The 24,932-nt window shown below is 52.5% G+C and overlaps 2 protein-coding genes and 1 non-coding gene across 4 annotated transcripts in view; all 3 read right to left on the reverse strand.

Annotated features, from left to right (window-relative positions):
• Positions 1-147: 147 nt before the first annotated feature.
• Positions 148-12,071, reverse strand: tnpo2b (transportin 2b). Of its 2 annotated transcripts, none has more exons than XM_066707754.1 (25): positions 11,871-12,071; positions 9,461-9,567; positions 9,243-9,318; positions 8,802-8,951; positions 8,605-8,711; positions 7,092-7,225; positions 6,723-6,804; positions 6,513-6,635; positions 5,782-5,900; positions 5,628-5,688; positions 5,222-5,399; positions 4,869-5,021; positions 4,534-4,759; positions 3,639-3,810; positions 2,858-2,944; positions 2,648-2,755; positions 2,300-2,458; positions 2,076-2,163; positions 1,858-1,956; positions 1,560-1,655; positions 1,400-1,475; positions 1,103-1,202; positions 939-1,013; positions 665-796; positions 148-272 (listed from the first exon to the last, which is right to left on the reverse strand). In XM_066707754.1, exons 2-24 carry the CDS (start codon positions 9,557-9,559, stop codon positions 689-691), a joined length of 2,676 nt encoding a protein of 891 aa, XP_066563851.1. In that variant the 5' UTR covers positions 9,560-9,567; positions 11,871-12,071; the 3' UTR covers positions 148-272; positions 665-688. The 2 variants fall into 2 exon arrangements, with proteins under 2 accessions (XP_066563851.1, XP_066563850.1); XM_066707753.1 differs by having other exon boundaries at positions 2,067-2,163.
• LOC136754176 (small nucleolar RNA SNORD41) lies at positions 5,106-5,173 on the reverse strand. Its single transcript, XR_010817555.1, has one exon. It is a non-coding gene; the product is annotated as a small nucleolar RNA SNORD41 (small nucleolar RNA).
• A 576-nt stretch (positions 12,072-12,647) lies between the features above and the next one.
• The window catches only part of il12rb2l (interleukin 12 receptor, beta 2a, like), a 31,848-nt gene continuing 19,563 nt past the window's right edge, over positions 12,648-24,932 (reverse strand). Inside the window, exons 2-16 of the mRNA XM_066707755.1 lie at positions 23,209-23,296; positions 22,333-22,614; positions 19,406-19,544; positions 18,989-19,143; positions 17,783-17,934; positions 17,356-17,515; positions 17,133-17,200; positions 16,697-16,973; positions 16,340-16,531; positions 15,272-15,373; positions 14,628-14,792; positions 14,385-14,516; positions 13,819-13,894; positions 13,470-13,566; positions 12,648-13,318 (exon numbers count right to left, since the gene is read on the reverse strand). Coding sequence (XP_066563852.1) covers positions 12,974-13,318; positions 13,470-13,566; positions 13,819-13,894; positions 14,385-14,516; positions 14,628-14,792; positions 15,272-15,373; positions 16,340-16,531; positions 16,697-16,973; positions 17,133-17,200; positions 17,356-17,515; positions 17,783-17,934; positions 18,989-19,143; positions 19,406-19,544; positions 22,333-22,614; positions 23,209-23,281 — 2,415 coding nt within the window. The 5' untranslated portion in view covers positions 23,282-23,296 and the 3' untranslated portion in view covers positions 12,648-12,973. The remainder of the gene's footprint in view (positions 13,319-13,469; positions 13,567-13,818; positions 13,895-14,384; positions 14,517-14,627; positions 14,793-15,271; positions 15,374-16,339; positions 16,532-16,696; positions 16,974-17,132; positions 17,201-17,355; positions 17,516-17,782; positions 17,935-18,988; positions 19,144-19,405; positions 19,545-22,332; positions 22,615-23,208; positions 23,297-24,932) is intronic.

Below are 24,932 nucleotides of genomic sequence, written 5' to 3' on the forward strand. Positions count from 1 at the left end.
TTAAAAACAAAAAACAAAACAAAATAAAGACGACAACACAGATTGCAATCCTGTCCTATCCTCCCTCCCTCCCTCCCTCCCTCCCTCCCTGGATGTGTGTCTATGCAGTTGTGACCCAGAGCCCCCCCCCTCCCCCCTCCCCCCTCCCTCAGACACAGGGGGCCGGCGAGGGCCGCGGGGTGGGGGGCCGTCCCAGTTCCTCCCCCCCCTCTGTTCAGGGCAGTGCAACACAGAGAAAGATGAGCTCCCAGATAAACTTCCCATACAGATACCTGGAGGAGAGAAAGACAAGACGTTATATTCCTATAACGAGACTGGCCGATACCGATACTCTGTCACTGCATTACGTATAGAACGAGAGCGGGCAGGGGGAGGTATGAGCACTAGTGCACTGTGAACTGGTCCACATAGCCGGCACTCTCCTAACCAGGCGCATTCACCGTTTGCGCATATAAACAAAGCAGCGGCTCTTAAGTTCCTGCGCGTCATTCCTATTTAGTTAAAGGCCCACGAGCAGAACCAATCAGATGCTCAGACACAATAAAAGCAGCACCATCAGCCATGGATATCGGCCATTTTAAAGCAATCAGCCGGTATAGCACAAAAATTAGTGTTGTGTGTGTAGGGGTGTACCTGTGTGGCGCAGGGTTGTGCAGAAGTGTACCTGTGTGGTGCTGTGTGGCGCAGGCTACACCCCGTAGCAGGCGGACAGGCGCTCCTTCAGCAGGGGGGGGAACTGCTCTGAGAACTGCTGCCAGTTCTCCTCGCCCACCTGGTCCTTGAACCCGTGCAGGATCTGCAACAACAAACACCGTTCACACACAGCTCCCTCACTACTCGCACACGGGCCATCACTCCCACGCACTATAGTGCATCGTCAGATACGGTCACTTCCTGTTCACCCAGCTGGGTTCAAGGGTCAGAGGTCAGAGGCTTACCTTGTAGAACATTTCTCTCAGGTCTTCCTTGGGACTGACCCACGATGCCACTGCGTCACAGAAGAAGATGAAGTCCTGCAGACGGACAGACAGTTACACAGACAGGAGAGACTCGGGGTGTGTGTCCGAGTGCGTCGGGTGTGTGTGGGACGCTCAGTGCTGACCTGTACCACTCCTCCAGGATTGACTCCAATCATCATGCAGATTCCCCGGAACGCGGAGTCCTTCTCCTCGTTGTCACGGATATTCCGCAACGACGTACACCTGGGGGGCAGAGAGAGACACAGAGACTATGAGACACCGTGTCCTCTCCACACGAAACACAGAGACAGGCAGACTCTGGGTCAGACAGTATGAATACGGTCACCATCACTGGCAGTCACAACTCAGCTGAACATCACACCCAGAGACGGGGAGAGAGAGAGAGAGAGAGAGAGAGAGAGAGAGAGAGAGAGACTCACCAGGGCCGGATAAACTGCTGCAGCATCGGAGCCACTTCCTGAGGACAGACGTAGCCCAGCCGGCCGATTGTGATCGCTGAGGACGGGATGAGGGAGAACGATTATAGACAAGGCCAGGGACTATGTGCGTGTGCGTGAGCGTGTGCGTGTGCCCCAGTACCTGTATTCTCCAGCAGGGTCTTGGGTGTGTTGGGTCTGTTGATGATCTCCACCAGGTTGTTCAGGACCAGCTGGACGTATGGCTGCATCTCCGCACCTGAGCACAGCGACCGGCCAGTCAAAACAGGGTCAACCCACTCTACTACTCTACTGTTACTCCAGCCCCTACTGTCCCAGCACTGCTCTACTGGACTGTTACTACAGCCCCTACTGTCCCAGCACTATTCTACTGCACTGTTACTAGAGACAGACTGAACATACAGACAGCCAGTGTGCGACACGCACACGCACGCACTCACCCATCTGCATGCAGATCTCTCCGATGGCCCAGGTGGCGTTGTTGCACACGGAGATGAACTCAGGGTTCAGGTTGGTACCTAGGATTGGCATGAACTCCGCTGTGGGGGGAAAAGAGGGTTAGATGCTTCCTTACTCACACTGCAGCCCGCTGTCCCACCTCCCAGTGCCCCCCCACACCCCTTTTCTCCCCGGCCATTCCCAGACACACCCAGCTCACCGATGCAGGGTTTGACGTGGGGGAAGCAGGCCTTGGTGAGGTCCCCCAGCAGGGCGAAGGAGCTCTGCCGCACCTCGGGCATTGTGTCCTGGAGGGGGAGGGAGAGTTAGGACACACCGGTACACCAACCGCAAGAGCAGAGACGCACTGTCTAAGGCACACTGAGCCGAGAGCAGACACCAGGTGCAAGAGTCGCCCCCCCCTCCTGGCTCCCCGCCTCGTACCTGCATGCACTGGAACAGCAGGGTCATGATGTTGCTTCGGGCCACCAGCTGCTCCACGTGGCCCCCCAACCCCTCCGCCAGCCCGCTCAGCAGGTCCAGAGCCACGATCATGAAGTCCTTGTCCGGAGCCTCATACTGGTCCGGGTGCTGGTTATACATCTGGAGAAGCAGGGGGGTTGAGCAGCATGTCCAGTGTGTAGAAGGGTGTGCAGTCTGTGTGCAGTGTACAGTGTGTGTAGTGTGTAAATGGGTGTACAGTGTGTGGAAGTGTGTACAGCATGTACAGTCTGTGTATTTAGTATACGGTGTGTAAAAGGGTACTCAGTGTGTAGAAGCACGGGGTCTCACCATGGCCTGCGCCAGGGTCTTTTGCACCAGGGTAACGCAGCGCTGGTACACCGGCTCACAGTACGGCAGGAAGCCCGACTGCAGGGCAGTGGCCACGGAGGACAGGCACTGCGGAGAGAGGGGGAGGGTCAGGCTCTGTGAGGAAGGCTGAGGCTCCAGGGCGTCAACATCGGGGCTGCCCCCCCACCTGGGTCACACAACGAGCCTCACCTCCAGCAGCGGGAACAGGTCCTTGTCCTCGTCCTTCAGCTCATTCCACTTCTGTATCAGGGGCGGCATCAGCTTCTGGATGTACTCCTGTGGGTCGATTACTCAATTATATTACAGTATACTACAGTACAGCAGGGTGCGCGTGGCAGCGCAGTGTGTGCCAGGCGCTCGGGGGCCACAGTGCGTCGGACGAGTGTGTGCTGGGCGCTCGGGGGCCGCAGTGCGTCGGACGAGTGTGTGCTGGGCGCTCGGGGGCCACAGTGCGTCGGACGAGTGTGTGCTGAGGGCTCGGGGGCCGCAGTGCGTCGGACGAGTGTGTGCCGGGCGCTCGGGGGCCGCAGTGCGTCGGACGAGTGTGTGCCGGGCGCTCGGGGGCCGCAGTGCGTCGGACGAGTGTGTGCCGGGCGCTCGGGGGCCGCAGTGCGTCGGACGAGTGTGTGCCGGGCGCTCGGGGGCCGCAGTGCGTCGGACGAGTGTGTGCCGGGCGCTCGGGGGCCACAGTGCGTCGGACGAGTGTGTGCCAGGCGCTCGGGGGCCACAGTGCGTCGGACGAGTGTGTGCCGGGCGCTCGGGGGCCACAGTGCGTCGGAAGAGTGTGTGCCGGGCGCTCGGGGGCCGCAGTGCGTCGGACGAGTGTGTGCCGGGCGCTCGGGGGCCGCAGTGCGTCGGACGAGTGTGTGCCGGGCGCTCGGGGGCCGCAGTGCGTCGGACGAGTGTGTGCTGGGCGCTCGGGGGCCGCAGTGCGTCGGACGAGTGTGTGCTGGGCGCTCGGGGGCCGCACCGGCTGGTTGAGGTGGTGTCCCACGGAGTCGGCCAGTGTGCCGATGGCGTCGTACAGGATCAGCAGGTTCTTGTGCTGGTACTTCCCAAAGGCGAACACCAGCGTGTCCAGGATGTAGCTCAGGTAGGGCACCAGCTCGGTGCAGGCCTCCTCCTCCAATGTGGCAAACGCACTGCGGGGGGAGACATTCATACAGTGACTGTAGTGGGAAAATTTACTTTTATTATTTCCTTTATATTCTGTATATATTAATTGTTTCATGTTGTTATGGTATACATTGTTTCAGTTTATCTATGAAGCAATCATTAGTTTGTATTTATTCTGTCCGAGAGGTTACTTCAATCAAGCATTGTCTTTTCATGATTTCATTCAGCCATTGTATTCTGGGTATTTAATCAGCTGAAACTGGTCAAACAGTATAGAGATTGTGTGTTTTGGGGCACAGGTATTTGGTAGAAATTGCGGACTTCAATGTGTCGTTGAACATATTATAAACTGATATTCAGTTGTATTTTCTGCCCCCCAAGGACTCACAACAATGTCTTTGATAAACATCTGTTGCCTACGAATGCTGACCATCACCAATCAACTCAAACACTTCTACAACAGTAACAAACTTAGGTCTGTGTAAATTATTATGTATGTGGTAAACTATGTTGTACAACTATGTTAATGAGATGCAATCACTTCAGACAGAGAAGACTGTAACCCATTGTCTCTGAAGATGCAAAAAGGCTTCTCCATAGTTCTTTTCTTCACTTCATGTGAGAGGAGATCTCCGGGTTAACCTGTATTTATGTTTTCTGTAATAAACTTGTTACCTCTTCATTGGTGTATCCTGGGACTTACTAAAACCACTACAGTGACCAACACACACTCACACAGTGACACTCACCTGCACGCCGCCTCCTGCACCCTCTTGTTGCCGTCCAGGATGCGCTTCAGAAGCTCAGTCATCAGGGGCTTCAGGTGGCTGTCGGGCGGCTGGCTGACCACCCAGTGGGCGTAGCGGCTCAGCGTCCAGCAGGCGATGGAGCGCACCAGCGCCTTCTTGTCACACAGACACTGGATCAGGTGTGGGATGAGCTCAGGCAGGTATGGCACCATGCCCTGCATACAGCCTGGGGGGACGGAGAGAGAGCCTGGGTGAGGACGAGCGTGCCAGTGTGTCCCGCTCCCTACGTCACTCTTCAACGGCGGGATTCACTCTGGACAGACCGGGGGGGGTACCTTCTGCGATGGCTCCCAGCACCAGAATGCCCGACTCCTTGATGACCCAGTCTGGGTGGAACAGCAGCCCCTTCAGCAGAGGGAGCAGGTGTGGGAGCAGCTCGTCCCGGAACACATTGGCCAGCACGTCCAGGGCGGCTGCCGAGCACTTGCCTGGAGGGAGAGAGGGGGCATCTTTTAAGAGTCTCGCTCGTGCTTCCCGGCCTCCTCGGGCCGCGGGGGGGGGGGGGTCGGGCCACGGATCAGACAGTATGAATACAAGCAGATCACTGGCAGTCAGCACTAAGGGTGTCCATCACCTCCGGCACGGCACCGACTCAGAGACGCGGACGCGCAGACGGAGAGAGACTCACGCAGGTTCCAGTCGGACAGCGTGTCATCGTCGTCGTCGTCCTCATCATCGATATCCTCACCCTGCTCGTCGCCACCCCCCTCGTGCTGCAGGGTGACGGTGCGGGACTTGTGGAAGCGCGGCTTGATGTCCTGCTCGCTGTCCGGCACCGTCTCGTCCTCCTCCACGTCCACATCACCCTGAGAGAGGGAGGGAAAGAGAGAAACCATGAGACACTCTCTCCTCCACATGGACACAGTGGTACAGAGACAGACAGACTGGGTCAGACAGTATGAATACGGTCACCATCACTGGCAGTCACAACTCAGCTGAACATCACACCCAGAGATGGAGAGAGAGAGAGAGAGACACGAACAGGGACAGAGGGAGAGAGAGAGACAGACACGGAGAGTGGAGACGAGACAGACCTTTAAAAGGATGATGTCGATCTCCGAGTACTTCATGCCATTCACCAGGATAGGAATCAGCCTGAGGAGACAGAGCGCCCGTCAGGATCAGCTGACACAGACCTATCACACCCCCCCACTGCATCACAGCTCCCCCCCATCTGCGCTCACTCACTGGACCAGGTGTCCGGACAGAACCTCCTTGCAGATGGGCTGCTCGGCCAGCGTGAGCCAGAACTCACAGGCCTCCAGAGCCACATTCTCGTCTGGGTCCTGTGTGCGTTGGAGCATGTACTGAGAGAGAGAGAGCGAGAGAAAGAGAAAGAAAGGAGACAGAGCGAGCGAGAGTCAGTCAACAGCAGCACACCAAATGGGAAACACCCAGCAGAGACTCGACTCGCTGACTTCTGCAGAAGTACAGGTACAACACCGTGGATGTAGGGCTGTTACCCTCTGCCATTTAAAACCCGCAGAGGAGCACAACAGTTCTGGTCATGTCTGAAAGATAACGACCCAGACCCATCCTCTGAAACCAAGAGCTCAATACACCCCAATAAGGGAGACATTCACCCAAGGAATCACCCATCCTGTCCCCCGTTACCCACGACTGACCGACTCAAACCAAACACTGTCCTGGGAGGAGGGGACACAGCCCCACTAGTGGCACCTTTTAACTGAAGTTGAAAGAGAAACCACAACATCTTCTCCTCCACATGGACAACAGACAGAGAGAGACAGGCAGACTCTGGGTCAGACAGTATGAATACGGTCACCATCACTGGCAGTCACAACTCAGCTGAACATCACACCCAGAGACGGAGACACGGACACAGAGAGACAGAGACACAGACAGATCGAGGCATGGGACAAGAGAACACAGACACACGGATGTGCACATGGCCCTACCTGTACGATGCTGTGCATGTGTGGGATGAGCCGGTCGATGCGCACCTCCAGCAGCATGACCAGCGCACGGCACACGTTCTTACGCACCTCCGAGTCCTCATCCGCAGCCAGGGCGAACAGGTGCTGAGAGAGAGACAGAGAGATGAGCACAGATCCTGCCGCCAGCACGGCGCCACCACCCTGCCCCCCCCACCTGCGCCGGTGCCTCACCTCTATGAAGGTGTCGATGTTGTCCATCAGCGCCTGTGCTCTGCCGATGATAAACTGATTGACACAGGCGATGGCATGAGACCTGGAGAGAGAGAGAGAGAGAGATTGTATGTGTGCAGATGCCTGGGTGAGTCTGAGGGAAGGGGAGGCGAGCAGTGGGGCAGTAGAGGGGTACAGGGCAGTGGCGCAGTAGAGGGGGAAGGAGCTGCAGACTCTGGGTCAGACAGTATGAATATGGTCACCATCACTGGCAGTCACAACTCTGCTGAAAATCACACCCAGAGACAGAAGGGTATAGTCATAATGGGGGTACAGGATTGGGGGGCAGTGGTGCTGTGGGGGGTTGGGGGTGCAGTGTGGGGGTCTGACCTGATCTTGGGGCTGCAGTGCTTGAAGAACTGCAGGAACTTCGGGATCATGATGTTGAGCGGCCGGTTGAGTGCATCGCTGTCCAGCAGCTCCGATGAGTCCTCACAGATCTTCTGCAGCGCGCCGAACGAGCCCTGCACACACAACACCACCGTCACAACCACACAACACCACCACCGTCACACACAACACCACTGCTCACACACTAGTGAGGGGCAGTATAGCGGCTGTACAGTTCACCGTGGTTTAGATGCACTGCGGTACAGAGACCACCCTCGCTGCGCTGCACGGTGGTTCTCATCACTGCAGTATAGCAGCCCTACTGGCCCTGTATTGCTTCAGAAATAACCGGACTGATGCATATCTATATAATCCTATAGACCGCGTCCCTCATGACGTCTCTCACTGTCGACACAGGACACACTCGCAGCGCTCGGCTCTGGCTGCCTGACCCCCCCCTCCACTCTGTAGATCACCAGCAACGCCTGCTTCCCAACGCAGCCGCGATGATTCGAGTCCTGGCAAAACGCCTGATCGTTTCTTATAACGGCAAACTGTATTAAATAAGCGTGACTGCAGGGACGTGCTGCGGAGGTGAGAGGAGAGTGTTTGGAGATGGAGTTTTTAAATGTAAAAACTGAATGATTCAAATACACAAAGTGAGTCAAAAATATAACCAAGCACGTTCCTTAACTGCCCCCCCTCCCCGAATAAAGGGCTGACAGTGGCAGATCTGCTTAGCTTTACTATTTTAGCTATTAGAAAAGAGGATATTGAAAAAGAACGAAAAACATGAATGATATCGGGCCCAAAATGGGCCGAAGCGAAAGCTCTGCAGGAGAATCTAAAAAGAACGAGAGAGCAGGAGTGGGAACTTGGGCAGATTGAAATGAAAACCGCAATAAAATGGGCGAGTTTATGGTGTTATTGTTAAAATAGTTGTATTAACAGTCAAGTAGTACTGAACACACTTATGTTGGTTTCGGCGTTGATGAAACCTGTCCCTGTTAACTTTGATTGTGTGGTTCGTTCCTGAGCGTTCCTGTGCGGAGCGACTGTACGGCCTCTATGCAGCGCTTGAATAATCAATATCTGTGTATAAGCGCATAGGAGCGATTATTTCCTCATTCTGTTTACCAGCAGATCAACCGCATGTCAATCAACACAGGTTTGTTGGACCCTTGGGTTCATCTGCAGCGTAACAGACGAATGTGATGCTGAATGACCTCATCATGAATAAAGTAAACCCCCAGTCTATTAGACAAGTGGAGCACATTACTCTACTTTCCAATACAGCAGACCTGCAGAGAGGGAAGCTACTGGATTTATACCCGATCTACCGGTGAGCGCGGAGTGTGTGCTTACGGTCATCATACAGTGGACATTGTATAGCGTCACGTCCCTAACACACAGACTCGCTTACAGAGACAGCCACTAACACACACACGTTTCTGGATCAGACAGTATTGAATACACTCTTAACAACACAGCTGTGACGGGGGGGGGCAGTGACCTCGCAGGTGTTGTAGTCCTCAGAGTTGAGCAGGTTGCACAGCTGGGGCAGCAGCTCGGGCCACGACTGCAGCTCCCCTTTGGAGGCGATGGTGGTGATCAGGATACCTGAGAGAAGGGGAGAGGGAGATGTAAGTTACACTGCTGCGGCTCAGTCACGCCCCCAGATGGCAAGGCCCGCCCGGGCGCCCGTCTCACCGATGGTGGCGCGGATGAGGGGCGAGGGGTCGCCGATGTTGTTCAGACACTCCTGCTTGATGAAGTCGGCCACGGTGGGGGGGAAGTTCTGGTAGTGGGCCTTCACATTGTTCTTCAGGATGAGCCCACTGAGCGAGCGGGTCGGCTCGTCTGCCACATGGAGGGAGGGAGAGAGAGAGAGAGAGGGAGAATGTCAATCTGTAAGGTTCCCAAAATGTATTGTACCCCATCACCCTGTTCCTGAGCACTGGACCTCAAGTCACTTAGTCACACAGAGAGAGGGAAAGAGACGCACACACACAGAGAGAGAGGGCGAGAGACAGGGAGACTCGCACACACACACACACACACACACAGAGAGAGGGAGAGGGACAGGAAGACGCACACACAGAGAGAGGGAGAGAGACAGGGAGATGCACACAGAGAGAGGGAGAGACTCACCCTCAGTCTTGAGCCGGGTCAGGACGAAGATCAGGTAGTTGTTGAAGTCTGGGTACTGGTTCAGCTGCTCCAATTTCTGTAGCAGCCAGTTAAGGACAATGACAGACATGCACGCGCACACACACGACCCTAAGTGTTTTACCCCGTCTCCAATCTCCCTACTGGCCCCTTCCCCTCCCTATTGCACCCTGCCCACCCCACCCCCAAGTGAAGGATGCCTGCTGCACGGCCCTCTGGGTGGCAGTGTTGGGCGACTGGGAGTCCTTGAGCAGCTGCAGGACCTGCTGGAGCCCCTGCTCATCTGGCTGCCACTCCATCCTGAACTCTGAGAGAGAGGAAGAAAAGGAGTCCGAAGAGGAGAGCAGAGGGATGGGAGAGGAGAGAGGAGAAGAGGGGAGACTGGTGAACCCTCAGTGTGAACAGCAGCGTTGCACCAGACATGCATTCATGAGCCCAGTGTGGAAGGAGGAGAAATTATTTAATTCTACGAATGTCAGGGAGATGCTCGATTCACATGAACGCACCTCACTGCAAGCACAAGGACAACACGCTGCTCATGTTTACTAAAAGAAAGCATTCAAGCGAGGACTGGACACTCGGTCAAGGCACCCCCTGGGGCACAGACACACCGACGCTGGAGACATGACAGCACATCCTGGACCAACATGAAGCTCGAGGTATACAGCATGCCATCGACTGTAGTGCCAACAGCTGAGAACAGCACGTTCAGTCAGCACCCGGACTCACCCGTCCACGACACGCTGTTCACACTGCCCCCCCAGCGTCCACACTGCCGCTCTGATCTGGTGCTAGTGAAGTGGTGGAGCATCGGAGCCAGAAACTGGATTCATTCAGTCTTCATAACTACAGACAGTAATCTGTTACACTGTTACTACAGCCCCCTACTGTCCCAGCACTGCTCTACTACACTGTTACTACAGCCCCTACTGTAACAGCACTGCTCTACTGCACTGTTACTACAGACCCCTACTGTCCCAGCACTGCTCTACTGCACTGTTACTACAGCCCCTACTGTACCAGCACTGCTCTACTACACTGTTACTACAGACCCCTACTGTCCCAGCACTGCTCTACTGCACTGTTACTACAGCCCCTACTGTCCCAGCACTGCTCTACTGCACTGTTACTACAGCCCCTACTGTCCCAGCACTGCTCTACTGCACTGTTACTACAGCCCCTACTGTCCCAGCACTGCTCTACTGTACTGTTACTACAGCCCCTACTGTCCCAGCACTGCTCTACTGCACTGTTACTACAGCCCCTACTGTCCCAGCACTGCTCTACTGCACTGTTACTACAGCCCCTACTGTCCCAGCATTGCTCTACTACACTGTTACTACAGCCCCAGCACTATTCTACTACACTGTTACTATAGCCCCTACTGTCCCAGCACTATTCTACTGCACTGTTACTACAGCCCCTACTGTCCCAGCACTGCTCTACTGCACTGTTACTACAGCCCCTACTGTCCCAGCACTATTCTACTACACTGTTACTATAGCCCCTACTGTCCCAGCACTATTCTACTGCACTGTTACTACAGCCCCTACTGTCCCAGCACTGCTCTACTGCACTGTTACTACAACCCCTACTGTCCCAGCACTGCTCTACTGCACTGTTACTACAGCCCCTACTGTCCCAGCACTATTCTACTACAGCCCCATACTGTAACTAGACTATTCTTCTGCAGTTACTACAGCCCCCTACTCTAGGAGCACTATTGTACCATACCTTGCTAATGTAGTTTTGCTCTATCTCTTGGTATAACGGGGCTGTGAGACTCGAGTTTTAAAGCGCTCTATACGTACTGTTGATAATAAAGTATGGAGACGCTGCAGAGCCGTTGCAGACGCACAGTGGGTGATCGAGCCGGTCGCATTGCACATGGTCCGAGTCCGGGGAGTTAAATAGGCCCTCAACGTGCGTGCATTGCGCGCTACTCCCCCTGCGCAGACTCACACTCCGGCCTACTGAGAGCCGGCGGCCCGGGGATCTGCTGCGCAATCGGATTGGGGATAGGAGCAGGCCACGAGATCCGCGGACACACGGAGCACAATCTCTCTGACCCGGCTTAACCGCCCTAATCCCCCCGCCGCCCCTCACCCACCCCACGCTTCCGTCCTGAGCGCCTCCATCCACCCGCACCCGGCAGCCGCTACAGGTCCCCTTACCCCGCAGACCTACAGCAGCCCAGCCTGGCCCTGGCCTAGCCCCAGCCCCGCCGAGACTCGCTTTAAACACCCCCTCCCCGCCTAAAAACACATACCCCACCCCCTGGAACATCACCAACCCGACCCGGCCAGAGGGCGCTCCCCACCGGGCGAAAAAACTACTACAGTCCCCGGCTTCAGCTCGGAGATAGGCCTCGGCGGCCTCTCTTATTGTTGGTCGCTCCTGGATCCCCGCCTCGGGCTTGGGGTTCCGACTGGACCCCCGTGTGGCCGCGAACATTACAGGGCAGGGATCTGTGGTTTAAGCCCCCACAGGGCAACACAAACAAGGCCCGGGTCTTTCAGTCAAATCCGCGCCGCGCTCTCTCGTAGAGAACCGCCCCGACCAGTCCTGCGCAGCGCCGGGGAGAAACACCAGACGAACCGCGCTGCCTACCTGGGGATCGCGTCGAAGGTCTGGATCCGTGTCTGTATCGTGTGCTGTCGCCCTCGCCGCTCGGTCAATGGCGCCTTGTTTCTGTGTGTTTCCGCGGCGGTAGCAGAGCGCGTCGGTCCGTGTTATTGTGCTGCCGCCTCTGTCTCTCTCTGTCCGTCTGTCTCAGCCGCTGCTCTCGTCGCGCTGGGAGTGAGGAGACGGGCGGGGGGAGGCTGTGCGTTCAGCCCACTAATCCGCTTCGACCTCCTTCGGCTTCCGTCCACTGCTGCGAGCACCCCGACCAATCACCGAGCGCACCTTCGTCACGTGTCCGGGGTGATGGAGCCGCGAAGTGCAGTTTCTCCACACGCCGGCCCCCTGGCCCAGAAGGGTGGGAAACTGTCTCTCTCTTCGTTTGCCTGCACCTGCGCATGTGTTAACGCCGCACAGTGCCTTGTTGAATACGAAGTCGTCTTGTACGAAATGTGTCGCAAGTGGACGTTGCCCTAAGACGCGCCTGCTCAGATCAATCAATCTATCTGTTTGCATCTGTATAGCGCCCTTCGCAGGGTAGCCGCAGAGCGCTTTAGAGATTGCTAACCAGACAACAACACAAAAGTAAACAAATAGATAAACAATTGATAAAATCATGCATCTTAGGGCCAGGTGGATCTGTGGTTTAATTGCATGTAAATTTGTGCAGATTTGTGTAGTACTGTTCTATTCTTTTAATATTGTGTATTTGAAGAACATCCTGAGAACATTGAGGAGAAGTGGCAGGAGGCTTGAACAAGTCAGGATAAGGCAGAAAATAATGTATTGCTTCTTTAATTTTCACAAAACATACCCCCCCCCCTCAAAGAAACAAATAAAATGGCTTAAAAACAAATCATCCCATTTTCCCTTCACATGACTTAGAAAAGTTCATATAAAAATATACATTTTCAAACAGGCTCACATGGTCTACCTCACCAGGAAGAGAGCGCATGACAAAGCTGCCCACAGGCGGGGGGGGGGTTGTGTCATTCTTCCCTGTCCCCCCCTACAGTACTGCACACCTGGCACCCTCACAGACATGGGTATTGCACTGCAGTCCTCCTTCCTGTCAGTCTGCATACCTGCCGCTACACCTCCAAAGGGGAGGGCATGAAGTGCTTCTCATAGTCAGAGAAGAAGGGTGGGGTCTGTGGGGGGATGGCCCCGGGCCCCACTGCCACCAACACCTCCCCGTCCTTCATCTCGCTGTAGCTCTCCTTTCTAGCCCTTCCCCACTCGTCCTCCTCCTCTTCTTCTCCGCCCTCTCTCTCTCTCTCTCTCTCCCACTCTCCCTCTTCTCCTCCTTCTCCGGTGCTCCGTCTCTCCTCTCCCCCTGTGTCTGTGTGCTCAGGGGACGGGATGACCTCCAGCTGGCAGATCTTCTGGAAGGACTCTGAGAGCGAGGAGGATGCCCACAGCCATGGCTTGGGCTCCTGCACTCACACACAAAACACACAATGCACAGTCAGTAGAGGAAGACATATAGATAGTCAGTCAGTTCAACAGTATATCAGGCAGTAAGTCAGTGTGTCATTCAGTGTGCCAGTCATTCAGTCAGTGTGTCAGTCAGTGAGTGTGTCAGACCTGTAGCAGTGACGTGTCCTTCTGCACTCCGTACAGACGGCTGTTTCTGGGATCAGGGATTTTCTCACAGCAGCAAACAGAAACCAACGGCCAGCGTCTCCCCATGGAAAAACACGCACACAAATCAGCAAACACATGGGAATGAAACCCCCCCCCCCACAAGAAGACAAGTGCATTGAACACAGCACAACACACAACAAACACGGCACCACACACAACAATCATGGCACAATGTACAACAAACATGATAAAACACACAACAAACACGGTAAAACACACAACAATCATGGCAACTCATTGCTCAATGAACACATGATAAACACGAGATCCGCCTCCAGGTCCCGCTCACCTGGGCTGCTTGCAGAGTAAGAAGACAGCAAATACAATGATGACTCCCACAATGCACAGCACCATTACCATTAAATCTGTGGAGGGTGGAGAGAGAGAGAGTGAGTATATCCCTACATAACATAGTTCATCTCCCCCCCAGGGCAGCAAGGCTGTGGGGTGAGGCAATTAGGTGGGGTCGTGCTGCTGGCGCCCACAGAACAGACAGATCCTGGCAAGACGCCGGCTCTGTGACCTCAGCCTGGCCTTGGAGACCGGCCGTGCTCAGAGCTGCTGCCCAGAGAGGACCGGACGGCCGAGAGGTGGAGACTTTATTCTAACAGGTGAACAATATACAAATATCCCCCAAAACCACAGAACTCTGCGAGAGACTCCCAGTCCTGTTCATCATTGTTAACTGTTGGCCACAAATATAAGAGTGTATGTACTTCAACTGGTCATGCCAATAAAGCAATTTAAATTTGAATGTGAGAGGGAGGGTGAGAGAAAGAGGGAGGGAGAGGGGGATCCAGTCCGGTCTAGCAGGCGCTCCAGACCAGGTGCGGTGAGCGGTGCTGGCTGTGGTACCGTTGCGCTCGTAGGTGGTCAGGGAGATGTGACTCCGCGGCCCCTGCCCCACCTGCGTCTCGGCGCTGACCCACAGCTGGTACTGCCGACCCGGTGCCAACCCACTGACCTGTGCTTGGCACTGACCACTCACTGTTGGGTAGGTGGGGGAGAGAGAGTCTTAGGAACAATAATATCAAAATCCACAATGACAACAACATGGTTCTGGGGGATTCTGCCAGGCGGGTGCAATCTGGGCCGCACCTGTGATGTTCTGCTGCTGGTCCTCTGGACCCCCGACTTCGACCCAGCCCACCTGGTAGCGGCGGACCCGGCCGCGGCTCTCGCGCAGGGGGATGGGCTCCCAGGCCACAGTGGCCTTAGAGAAGGAGATCTGAGACACAGACAGACCAGGGACCGCAGGGGGCACTGAGAGAGAGAGAGAGAGAGAGAGAGAGAGAGAGAGGGAGAGACAAGAGAGACAGAGAGAGAGATTATTTCAATTATGTTTAATCTATGTATTTATTTTTTATTCTATTTTTCATTTTACTTTATTTCCTATAAATCTATATTTCCCTGTTTATATGTATCAGTTATATCACATGCTTTGGCAATACTTGTATACAAATGTCATGCCAATAAAGCTTACATTGAATTGAATTGAGAGAGAGGAAGAGAGAGAGGAGAGGGAGGGAGAGGGGGAAAGTCAAACACACATGTACATCTAATTAGTCAGTGTGTTATTGTGTTCTTCAGTCAGTGTGTCCATGTGTCAGTGTGTACTTCAGTCAGTGTGTCCGTGTATCAGTGTGTACTTCAGTCAGTGTGTCAATGTGTACTTCAGTCAGTGTGTCCATGGGTCAGTGAGTACTTCAGTCAGTGTGTCCGTGGGTCAGTCAGGTGCTCACCCCCCTCCAGTGTGTAGCTGGTGACCGAGGCGGGGGGACTATGGCCGCTGCTGTACAGGGCGAACACGGACACAGTGTAGGGGGTGTAGTTCTGGAAGACTCCTGCGGGGGGAGACAGAGACCCAGACACGGTCACATTCTACAGCAGGGTCCTGGAGGAGCCCTACTCTGCTGGTTTCTGTTCCAACCGAGCTCTCAATTGCTTAATTGGACCCTTAATTGAAGTAACAATCTGCTTAGATTTGATTTTTGAAATTGTGTAATAAGAGTTGGTTCTTTAATACGTTCCTTATACAATTCTATACTTAACTTAAACCCCCTACTGTTTAAAATAATGAAAGGGCTCTGATTTAGTAAAGTATTAGTTCAATTTATGGTTCAATTAAGCAATTGAAAGCTTGGTTGGAACATAAATCAGTAGGGTAGGGGCCTAGATTGGGAACCACTGCAACTACGGTGGCCCTGAAGTGCAAATCACAAAAACATAAAGATAAACACTTTTAGCATTTGTGTTCTTCTTTCTGCATTTGTGTTTCTCTTTTTGTTTTTTGTGTCTTGCACTTCTGGGCCACACTATCTAAGAGAGTCTCTGATACTATCCTCAGTGCTGAAGAGCCATCGGAAACCATTTCATGCAATTTTTTTTCACAGCTTGTTCATCATCTTCAGACCACAATCGAGAGCCAACGACAGACCGACGCGAACAACAGGAAAGAGGTTACAGCTGTGAAACGAACTCAGTAAGAACATGACAGAAGTTATGAACGCCATTTAGGGGAGATTTTAGTTTTGACAAACAACGAGCAGTTCTGAACAAATGTGTAATAAATCTGGGAGCAGTTTCTACTGCAGGTCAGCCGGGGGGAGAATATCCGACCCGGATCGCTGATTAGCTCAATATGAAAACTGTACAGCTGGTAAAGATGTCTGACTGTGTTCCTGCAGTTACTGATAAATCACAGGCAAGAGGTCGAGGTGTTTTGCACATTGTTTGTACTCCCAAACTGTCTGCACCAGCTAATCCCCTTCCTCTGATTGGCTGGGGCTACTGTATCTCTATCAACCTACCTGTCAAGATGGCGCTCCTCTGAGTGGCGTTTACCCTGATCCAATCAAAGCCCCTGGAGCAGTTGAGTCCCGCCTCCTTCCGCTGGACTACGAACTCCTGCACATGCTCTGATGGGTCAGGGGGCGGGACCCAGGAGACCCGGAGGTTCCCCTTTTCCATGGTGTAGGAGACAGACTGAGGGGCGGGCAGATCTGTGAGGACACACACACACATGAACACGTGTTAATTACACTAACACTGCACTGTTGATTGGCTGTGATTGGCTGAGCTTGGCTGTGATTGGCAGCTATTGGCTGTGAGTGGTTGTACTTGGCTGTGAGTGGCTGTGATTGGCTGCGACTCCTTCTCACTCTCACCTTTGTTTTCGAAGAGCAGGTGGGTTGGCTGTGTGCGGCCCAGTCGGTTGACGGCCGACACACTGACCTCCCTGACCTCTGTCATGACCCCGGTGACCCCCGGGCAGCGAGCCAGATACAGGCGGCAGCAGGAGCCGCCCCCACCTCTGTCTGCCGCCTCCCTGCAGCCTTCCCTCGCTTCCTTGGTCCGGTTCCCCACCCAGGAGCTCCTATCAGCCCCACACTGCCTGACCTCGTACCACAGCGCCGCGCTGTGAGAGAGCGCGGGGGGCAGCTCCTGAGAGATGGGGAGGGGGAGAGAGAAGGAGGGGAAATGTAGAAGGTAGGGGAGAGGGAGAGATAGAGAAGAGCAGTAATATATAACATCCAGAGCTTCTGTATTATTCGGACCAGACTGGTACTGATGACATTGATAGTACTGATCATCAGCCCTCACCTTCCAGACCAGGGCAGGGGCCTCACCTCCGCCAGCGTCCGCCCACACATCCAACGCCCCCACGGGGGCTGAGAGAGAGGGAGAGAGAGAGGGGGAGGGAGGGTCAGGACACAGAACTACAACTCCCAGGGTGGGCCAGCAGCCATGTTACTGTCTGTCCGGGCAGGACTATGGGACTCTGAGGAACTGACTACACTACCCACGCTGCCCCTGGCTGCCTCACCTGCCTCGGCGCTGCGGGCGCTGTAGGGGCGGCTCCAGTCGCTGGCTACTGTGGTGACGCCCTCTTCCATGATGGCGCAGCGCACCTGGAACAGGTAAAGGGTGTGCGGCCGGGGGTCCTGCAGGGTGAAGGTGTCCTCGCCCACCAGTTCACTGTCTGCCTGGAGCACACAACACATACATCACAACATGCACAATACACACACACACACACACACACACACACACACACACGTCACAACATGCACAATACATACACACACACACACATCACAACATGCACAATACTCACACACATACACACACATCACAACATGCACAATACACACACACACACACACACACACATCACAACATGCACAATACACACACACATACACACACACACGCACACACTCAGACACACACACACACACACACACACTAACCTCTGTCCAGTTCTGCTCCATGTATGGCCGGTAGCGCAGATTGCATCTCCGACCCATCGACCCGACAGCGTTGTCCTGAATCATATTCCACAGCACTGTGAGGTCCGAGCCGTCCAGCTCACTGTGCGAGAACACCGGGGGGGGGGGCTTCTCTGAGAAGGGGAGAGGGAGAACGAGTTGCCAAAGTGTTGAGCAGTCTGACGCCCCGGCCTCGCTCTCCACAACACAGAGATCACATTCCTGCTCTACAGAGGACCTGGTGCTGCTGTCGCCCACAGAGCAGGGGCTGCAGCAGAACCAGGCCCTGCTGCAGCAGTACTGTCAGACCTGGGCCCTGGCAGAACACAGCACTCAGTACACACACCTGGGCCTGGACATCAGTGCGTCAGGAGGCTTCGGCCCGGCAGTGAATGAACTCAAAGAAAAAGCCAGAAGAGCTTTCTATGCCATCATTGTACCATATCAATATATCCGTTAGAATCAGGTGTACAATATTGGACAGTGTGATCCAGCCCATTGCGCTGTACAGCAGTGTGTGGGTCCACTCAGCCAGCAAGACCACAATGAATGGGAAACAAACCCAGTAGAAACCCTGCAGTTTGAGTTCTGTAACATCAGAGAAACACCCCCAACAATGCATCAACATTCAAAAAAGAGCACTGACATTTCTAAATCACCTCAACATCAGCCCACGAGATTCACTACAATATAAAGCCCTGAAAACCCAAGAGGCCCAGAGAGGAACGGCGCTTTGGTCACTGAGAGACAGGAGAGATGGACCCAAGGTGTTTAAACAACTAATCTCTTTATGTCCTCAGTAGCAGAACTGCACTTGTTATTGAGAAGGGGCTCATTAGTGACCAGCAGTGTCGGGGTCCGCGCTGCCCCAGTGTGTGGACAGTGCGATGAATAACGACCAAGTCTGAGTCTACACGAGAACCACAACTATAGAAAATGGGATATAGGACAGTGGAGTGAGAGGACAGAGAGGAGAGCGAGGACAGAGTGGACAGAGGACAGAGAGGAGAGAAAGAGAGAGAAAGACAGAGGACAGAGTGGACATTGGAAAGAGAGGACAGAGGAGGGAAAGAGAGAGAAAGAGAGAAAGCGGAGGATCCCCCAGGCAGATCCATCAATCAAGCCATAAAAAAGACATTAATTGATACAGACAAGAAAAACTGATTGATGAACGAGTGTGCGACTCACTGATGTGTGCGGGGTTGAAGAATACCACGTCAGACCGGGCTGAGCCCAGCTGGTTCCAGGCGCTGACCCACACCTCCAGATTGCTGTGGCTCACATAGGCGGAGCGGTCAATCAGCACTCGGACTGAGCCAGGCTGCAACGGCATCACCTTGGGACTGCCAACGACACGCTGACACTGACACTCTGACACTGACACACACACCTGTACATATTGACACTCTGACACAGACTGATACTGACACATTGACACACACACCTGTACACACTGACACTCTGACACAGACTGATACTGACACACTGACACACACACACACACTGCAGACACCTGCACACACACATTTGTACACACTGGCACACACCTGTACATACACGCACACACACACAGACACGCGTACACAGCTGTCTGGCAGTACTGACCTTTCTTGCCTAGTGCTCGTCAGGTACAGGCTGAGACTGGCGGGCGGGGTGGCGGGGGGGTCAGGCTCCCAGGAGCAGATGATGTTGTCACTGTCATGGGGGATCACACACTCCGGGGAGGGCGGTGGGGATGGGGGGGCTGCAGGGCAGAGGGAGGAAAGAGGGAGAGAGAGAAGAAAGGAGAGGTGAAGGAGCAGAGGGAGAGAGGGATGAAGGAGGAGAAATTAAACAGGATGGATACATGAGAATGAGTAAGTGTGTGTCAGTGTGTACAGGTGTGTGTGTCAGTGTGTCAGTCTGTGTCAGAGTGTCAGTGTGCTCTCGATGTTCTCGACTTGGTTTGATCATCAATTGTTGTATTTAGCCCCATTCTCACAGAAACTGTTGCAGTGTATTCCATGGCATTCTGTCGCTGGAAAGGTCGGTGTGAAAGGGTCGGCGTATTGACACCAGGAATTGTACACCCCGCGACCTGGTCAAGATGCCAGCAAATTTACAGCACAGCTCCGTGTGAACAGAGCAGGACAGGAATGCCGGGATGCTCATTCTCGTTTCACTGGATCTCTGACCGCTGAGTCCAGTGACCACACTGCAAAAACACACGACCTCACAGCCTGATGACCCGAGCATAGCGCAAATTTGCCAGCATTCAACGTCCGTGTGAATGGGGATGCAACCGCTGGCTGCTTTAGCTGGTGTTTGAGTGAAAGGGGCTTTAGACAATATAAAGTGATTCAATTATGCTTGTATGTTTTACTTTTAAGAGACTGCCTCCTTGTCAGAGTGCAAGTTACACATGAATGTAGTAAACAGGCTGCGGGCTTTGAAACACACTACCATGCTGTAAACAAGGGGGTTGTGTCTTATCTGTGTCACACTGTTTGAAAGCCTACTTTACGCCACAGTGCAGACCGGCGCCAGGTTTGACATCCATCTTGACATCTTTCTGTTTTACTCTTTGCTGCTCTGGGTGGTTGAGGGTGTTTACAATAACTGAAGCTGCTCTGTTCCTCCTGCGATCAGGAGTTTTTGTAATGAATGCACTCGGCCTAACCACAAGCCCGAGTGACGGCTGCTGGTCCACTTCCGTCTCTGAGTGGGGAGAAAGCTCTGCGTACCCGGGGGGTGACTGTGGCGCCACAGAGCACCGTTGCAATCAGGAGACCTGGGCGCTGGCTGGACCTCAGGGTGACACAGTGCAGGGTGTGGACCAGAATCAGCTACAGTCGGATCAGAGCCACTTTAGGTCTGAGCAGTGTAAACGAAGTCTGTGTATCTGTGTGTGTGTGTGTGTGTGTCTCATTGTGCAAGTGTAAAGGTGAGAGGAAGCTCAGTGCATCTTCCCAGAACTGTGACCACATCCTGTACAGAGAGACTCAGAGAGACTCGTTTTTAACTGTCTTTGTACTTTTATATCTCATTGTATGTGTTCTATTCTCTCTGCTGTAGCTGTTGTCAATGCTTTGGCGGCTCTGGGGTAAACTTGTCACACTAATAAAGCTTGTTTTGAATTTGAGAGAGAGATGGGAGAGAGAGGGAGAGCGAGAGGCTAAGGTTTGACTGAAAAAAAAACTATGAAACCCAGAAACCCCCTTCTCTCTTCCACCCTGACTGTTAAGAATGAAACTGCCCCTCACTATATCTTGTGTTTCCTCTTCCTCCTGTGAACGATACTCTTCTTGAGGGCACTGCTCTCGCTGTGCAAAACCTCAGTAACCCTGGACAAGGGCTTCTGCTAAGAAATAAATAATAAATAATAATAATACAAATAATCACAATTATTTAAGTGTGTCTCTTTGTCTCATTCTCTCTCTCTCTCTCTCTCTCTCTCTCTATATATATATATATATGTATATATATATATATATATATATATATATATATATATACCGATCAGCCATAACATTATGACCACCTGCCTAATATTGTGTAGGTCCCCCCTTAGCTGCCAAAACAGCCCTGACCCATCGAGGCATGGACTCCACTAGACCTCTGAAGGTGTGCTGTGGTATCTGGCACCAAGACGTTAGCAGCAGATCCTTTAAGTCGTGTAAGTTGCGAGGTGGGGCCTCCATGGATCGGACTTGTTAGTCCAGCACATCCCACAGATGCTCGATTGGATTGAGATCAATCAAGTCAACACCTTGAACTCGTGATCCATCAGACCAGGCCACCTTCTTCCATTGCTCCGTGGTCCAGTTCTGATGCTCACGTGCCCATTGTAGGCGCTTTCGGCAGTGGACAGGGGTCAGCATGGGCACCCTGACTGGTCTGCGGCTACGCAGCCCCATACGCAACAAACTGCGATGCACTGTGTGTTCTGACACCTTTCTATCAGAACCAGCATTCACTTTCTCAGCAATTTGAGCTACAGTAGCTCGTCTGTTGGATCGGACCACAGCCGGGCCAGCCTTCGCTCCCCACGTGCATCAATGAGCCTTGGCCGCCCATGACCCTTGTCGCCGGTTCACCGCTTTTCCTTCCTTGGACCACTTTTGATAGGTACTGACCACTGCAGACCGGGAACACCCCACAAGAGCTTCAGTTTTGGAGATGCTCTGACCCAGTCGTCTAGCCATCACAATTTGGCCCGTGTCAAAGTCGCTCAGATCCTTACGCTGCACATTATTCCTGCTTCTAACACATCAACTTTGAGGACAAAATGTTCACTTGCTGCCTAATATATCCCACCCACTGACATTATCGAGATTATCAGTGTTATTCACTTCACCTGTCAGTGCTCATAATGTTATGGCTGATCGGTGTATATATATACAGCGTACAGTGGTGTAGCAAACATTTTCTTTTTGTAATACTATTGCAAATAGATTTTCCTAGTGAAAGAACTAAATGTACAATTCTCATTAATGAGGAGCTGGGGGAAAGATAAATAAAACTTAATGATGTCACCATGATGTCATACTCACAGCCAGCCTCCATCATGACATCACAGGAGGAATGGGCAGTGGCGCAGGTGACCTCGCAGCGAATCAGCAACCTGGAAGCCTGGGAGGCGGGGACTGTGAAGTTTGTGATGCCAGGGTGGGTGTGGCTCTGTGGTGGGAGGGTCTGGCCATCCACCGTTAGCTGCAGTGGTTGGGTGATGCAGCTGGGGGGGAGGGGTCCCTCCTGCAACTGACACGCCCCAGATACATTGTGACCCCGGTGGAAATACTGCCCCCACAGGCAGAGCACCTTTACTGCAGGGACTGAGAGAGAGAGAGAGAGAGAGAGAGAGAGAGAGAGAGAGAGAGAGAGAGTGTCACTTACCAACTGGACTCCTCTATTACAGACCAACAGACACAGAGAGACATACACAGAGACACACAGAAAGACACAAATACACACAGAGACACACACAGAGACATAGAGACACACAAAGAGACACACAGAGTGACACAGAGACACAAAGACACAGAGAGACACACAGAGACACACAGAGACACAGACACAGAGAGACACAGAGACAGAGAGACACACAGAGACACAGAGACAGAGAGACTCACACAGAGACACAGAGAGACACAGAGACAGAGAGACACACAGAGACACAGAAAGAGACATACAGAGACACACAGAGAGACACACACAGAGACATAGAGACAAATAGAAAGACACAAAGACAAACAGAGACACACAGAGAGACACAGTGAGACAGACACACAGAGACACAGGAAGGGAGAAATGCATTGTCTGTTTGTCTGTGCGTCTGTCTGTCCTCTGCCCTCTGTACACAGCGCAAACAGCCAGAGGGGAGAGCTGCATTGACCTTTAATCTTTGACAATGTGACCCTTGACCTCACCCAAGCGGGGCTGCCCAGCCAGCAGCAGCAGCAGCAGCAGCAATGCGGCGTCTCTCCAGATACTCTTCCTCATCGCCCCCAGCAACACCTGCAAGACACACAGCCTTAGTCCCAGAGCGTTGACGTACCGGAGGCACAAGGGTGTCACACCAGGTGACACTTCTGAGAACACCAGTGTCCACACAAAGCCGGAAATACACAAGAAGCAGGATGCCGTAAGCGTTGTGACATCTGTGACACACAGGGCTTTTTTGTTGTAGCACCGTATTGAATTTCACCAGCAGTGCAGCTGAGACAGGAAGGTTCACGTGTGCGTTCACCCACGGGTCTGTGGTGCGACACAGCCGCAACAGCCCACGATTCAAACCTGTACACATTTTACAAACCTTTACAAACATAATAAACAGCTACTAGGCTGCTGTTCCCCATATGTGCTAATTTTACTATCATTACTTAATACTATCACTACTATCACAACATCCTAACCTAAGAATGATTAGAGCACCGAACACATGGCTGTGAATCAGTTCAATGCAATGGGTGTGACATCTCTGAGGGCATTAAAAGATCGACAAGTGCACATAAGACGTTTTTTACTGTTACTTGCTTCATTTATGTGTGCATGTTTTCATTCACGTATTTATTGTAGCAGCCATGCTCTGGTCCCATTAAAGCAGGTCGGCAACCTGCGTGAATCAAATAATTTGAGCTGTCAAATACCTGGACACAAGACTATGGACTCAAATGAGTGCCATAAGTAACACATTCAAAATAAAAGATATTGTAAACAAAAAAATAAAGTTGAGAAAAAATTGATGTCGAGATCAAAAATAAAACAATCGAAATCAATATGTATAGAATTGTAAACAAAAATAATCCTGCCAGCATATGGAAGCTTTCTAGTGCCCAAATACAAAAACACAGGATGTTGCGGTTATGCCATAATGAAATACAACGTACACGTTGTTAAACAATACAAACTTATTTTTGTGTTTCATACCTGCTGAATTGCTTTACAGCATTGCAGTATTGTAATGCCACAATTCAGTGTAATGCTAATGATTTACATTGCTTGGGCAGTGAATGAATGAAATCTCAACCCACATGGCATTGCAGCGCATCAGTTTTTTGTTGCACACGACGGTTCGGCGCGAAGAGACACAATTAAATACGATACGGGGCGGGGCCTGATCCGATTATCATACGGTGCGGGTTGTGGGCGTGGCTGACCCGGAGTTGAACTGATAGGTAAAACAAAAAACTGACGCCCTGCAATGTGATGTGTGTATTGCATTTAATTCAGTCACTACTATCGCTGCTTTAAGCAATGCAAAGCATTAGGATTACATTGAATTGTAGCATTAAAATACTATAAAGCAATTCAGCAGGGATAAAACACAACACATTCGCAACATCCTGTAAAGGAATACGCCGATCATTTTTCTATTTCAACACATGTTTTGTATTTTGGCAATAGAGAGCTTCCATACCAGCATGCCTGTGGCTCTGCGTTATTCTGCTCAACTGTTTCTCTATCCGCGATCTTTACAGCAAAGTGTTGTGCAATATAATAGAAATGAAAAACAAAAGTGTTTTAACAAGTTTTGCTGTTTGGAAGTTTTGTTTAATGCACAGAAGACCCCCCAAAAGCTAAATGTAAATGTACAACTGAGAATATCACAGAGGAAAAAGCATTTTCCGGGATCATTTAACCAACAAAGTTT

Source organism: Amia ocellicauda, chromosome 7 (genome assembly GCF_036373705.1).
Source record: "Amia ocellicauda isolate fAmiCal2 chromosome 7, fAmiCal2.hap1, whole genome shotgun sequence".
In the NCBI taxonomy this organism is placed as follows: Eukaryota; Metazoa; Chordata; class Actinopteri; order Amiiformes; family Amiidae; genus Amia; species Amia ocellicauda.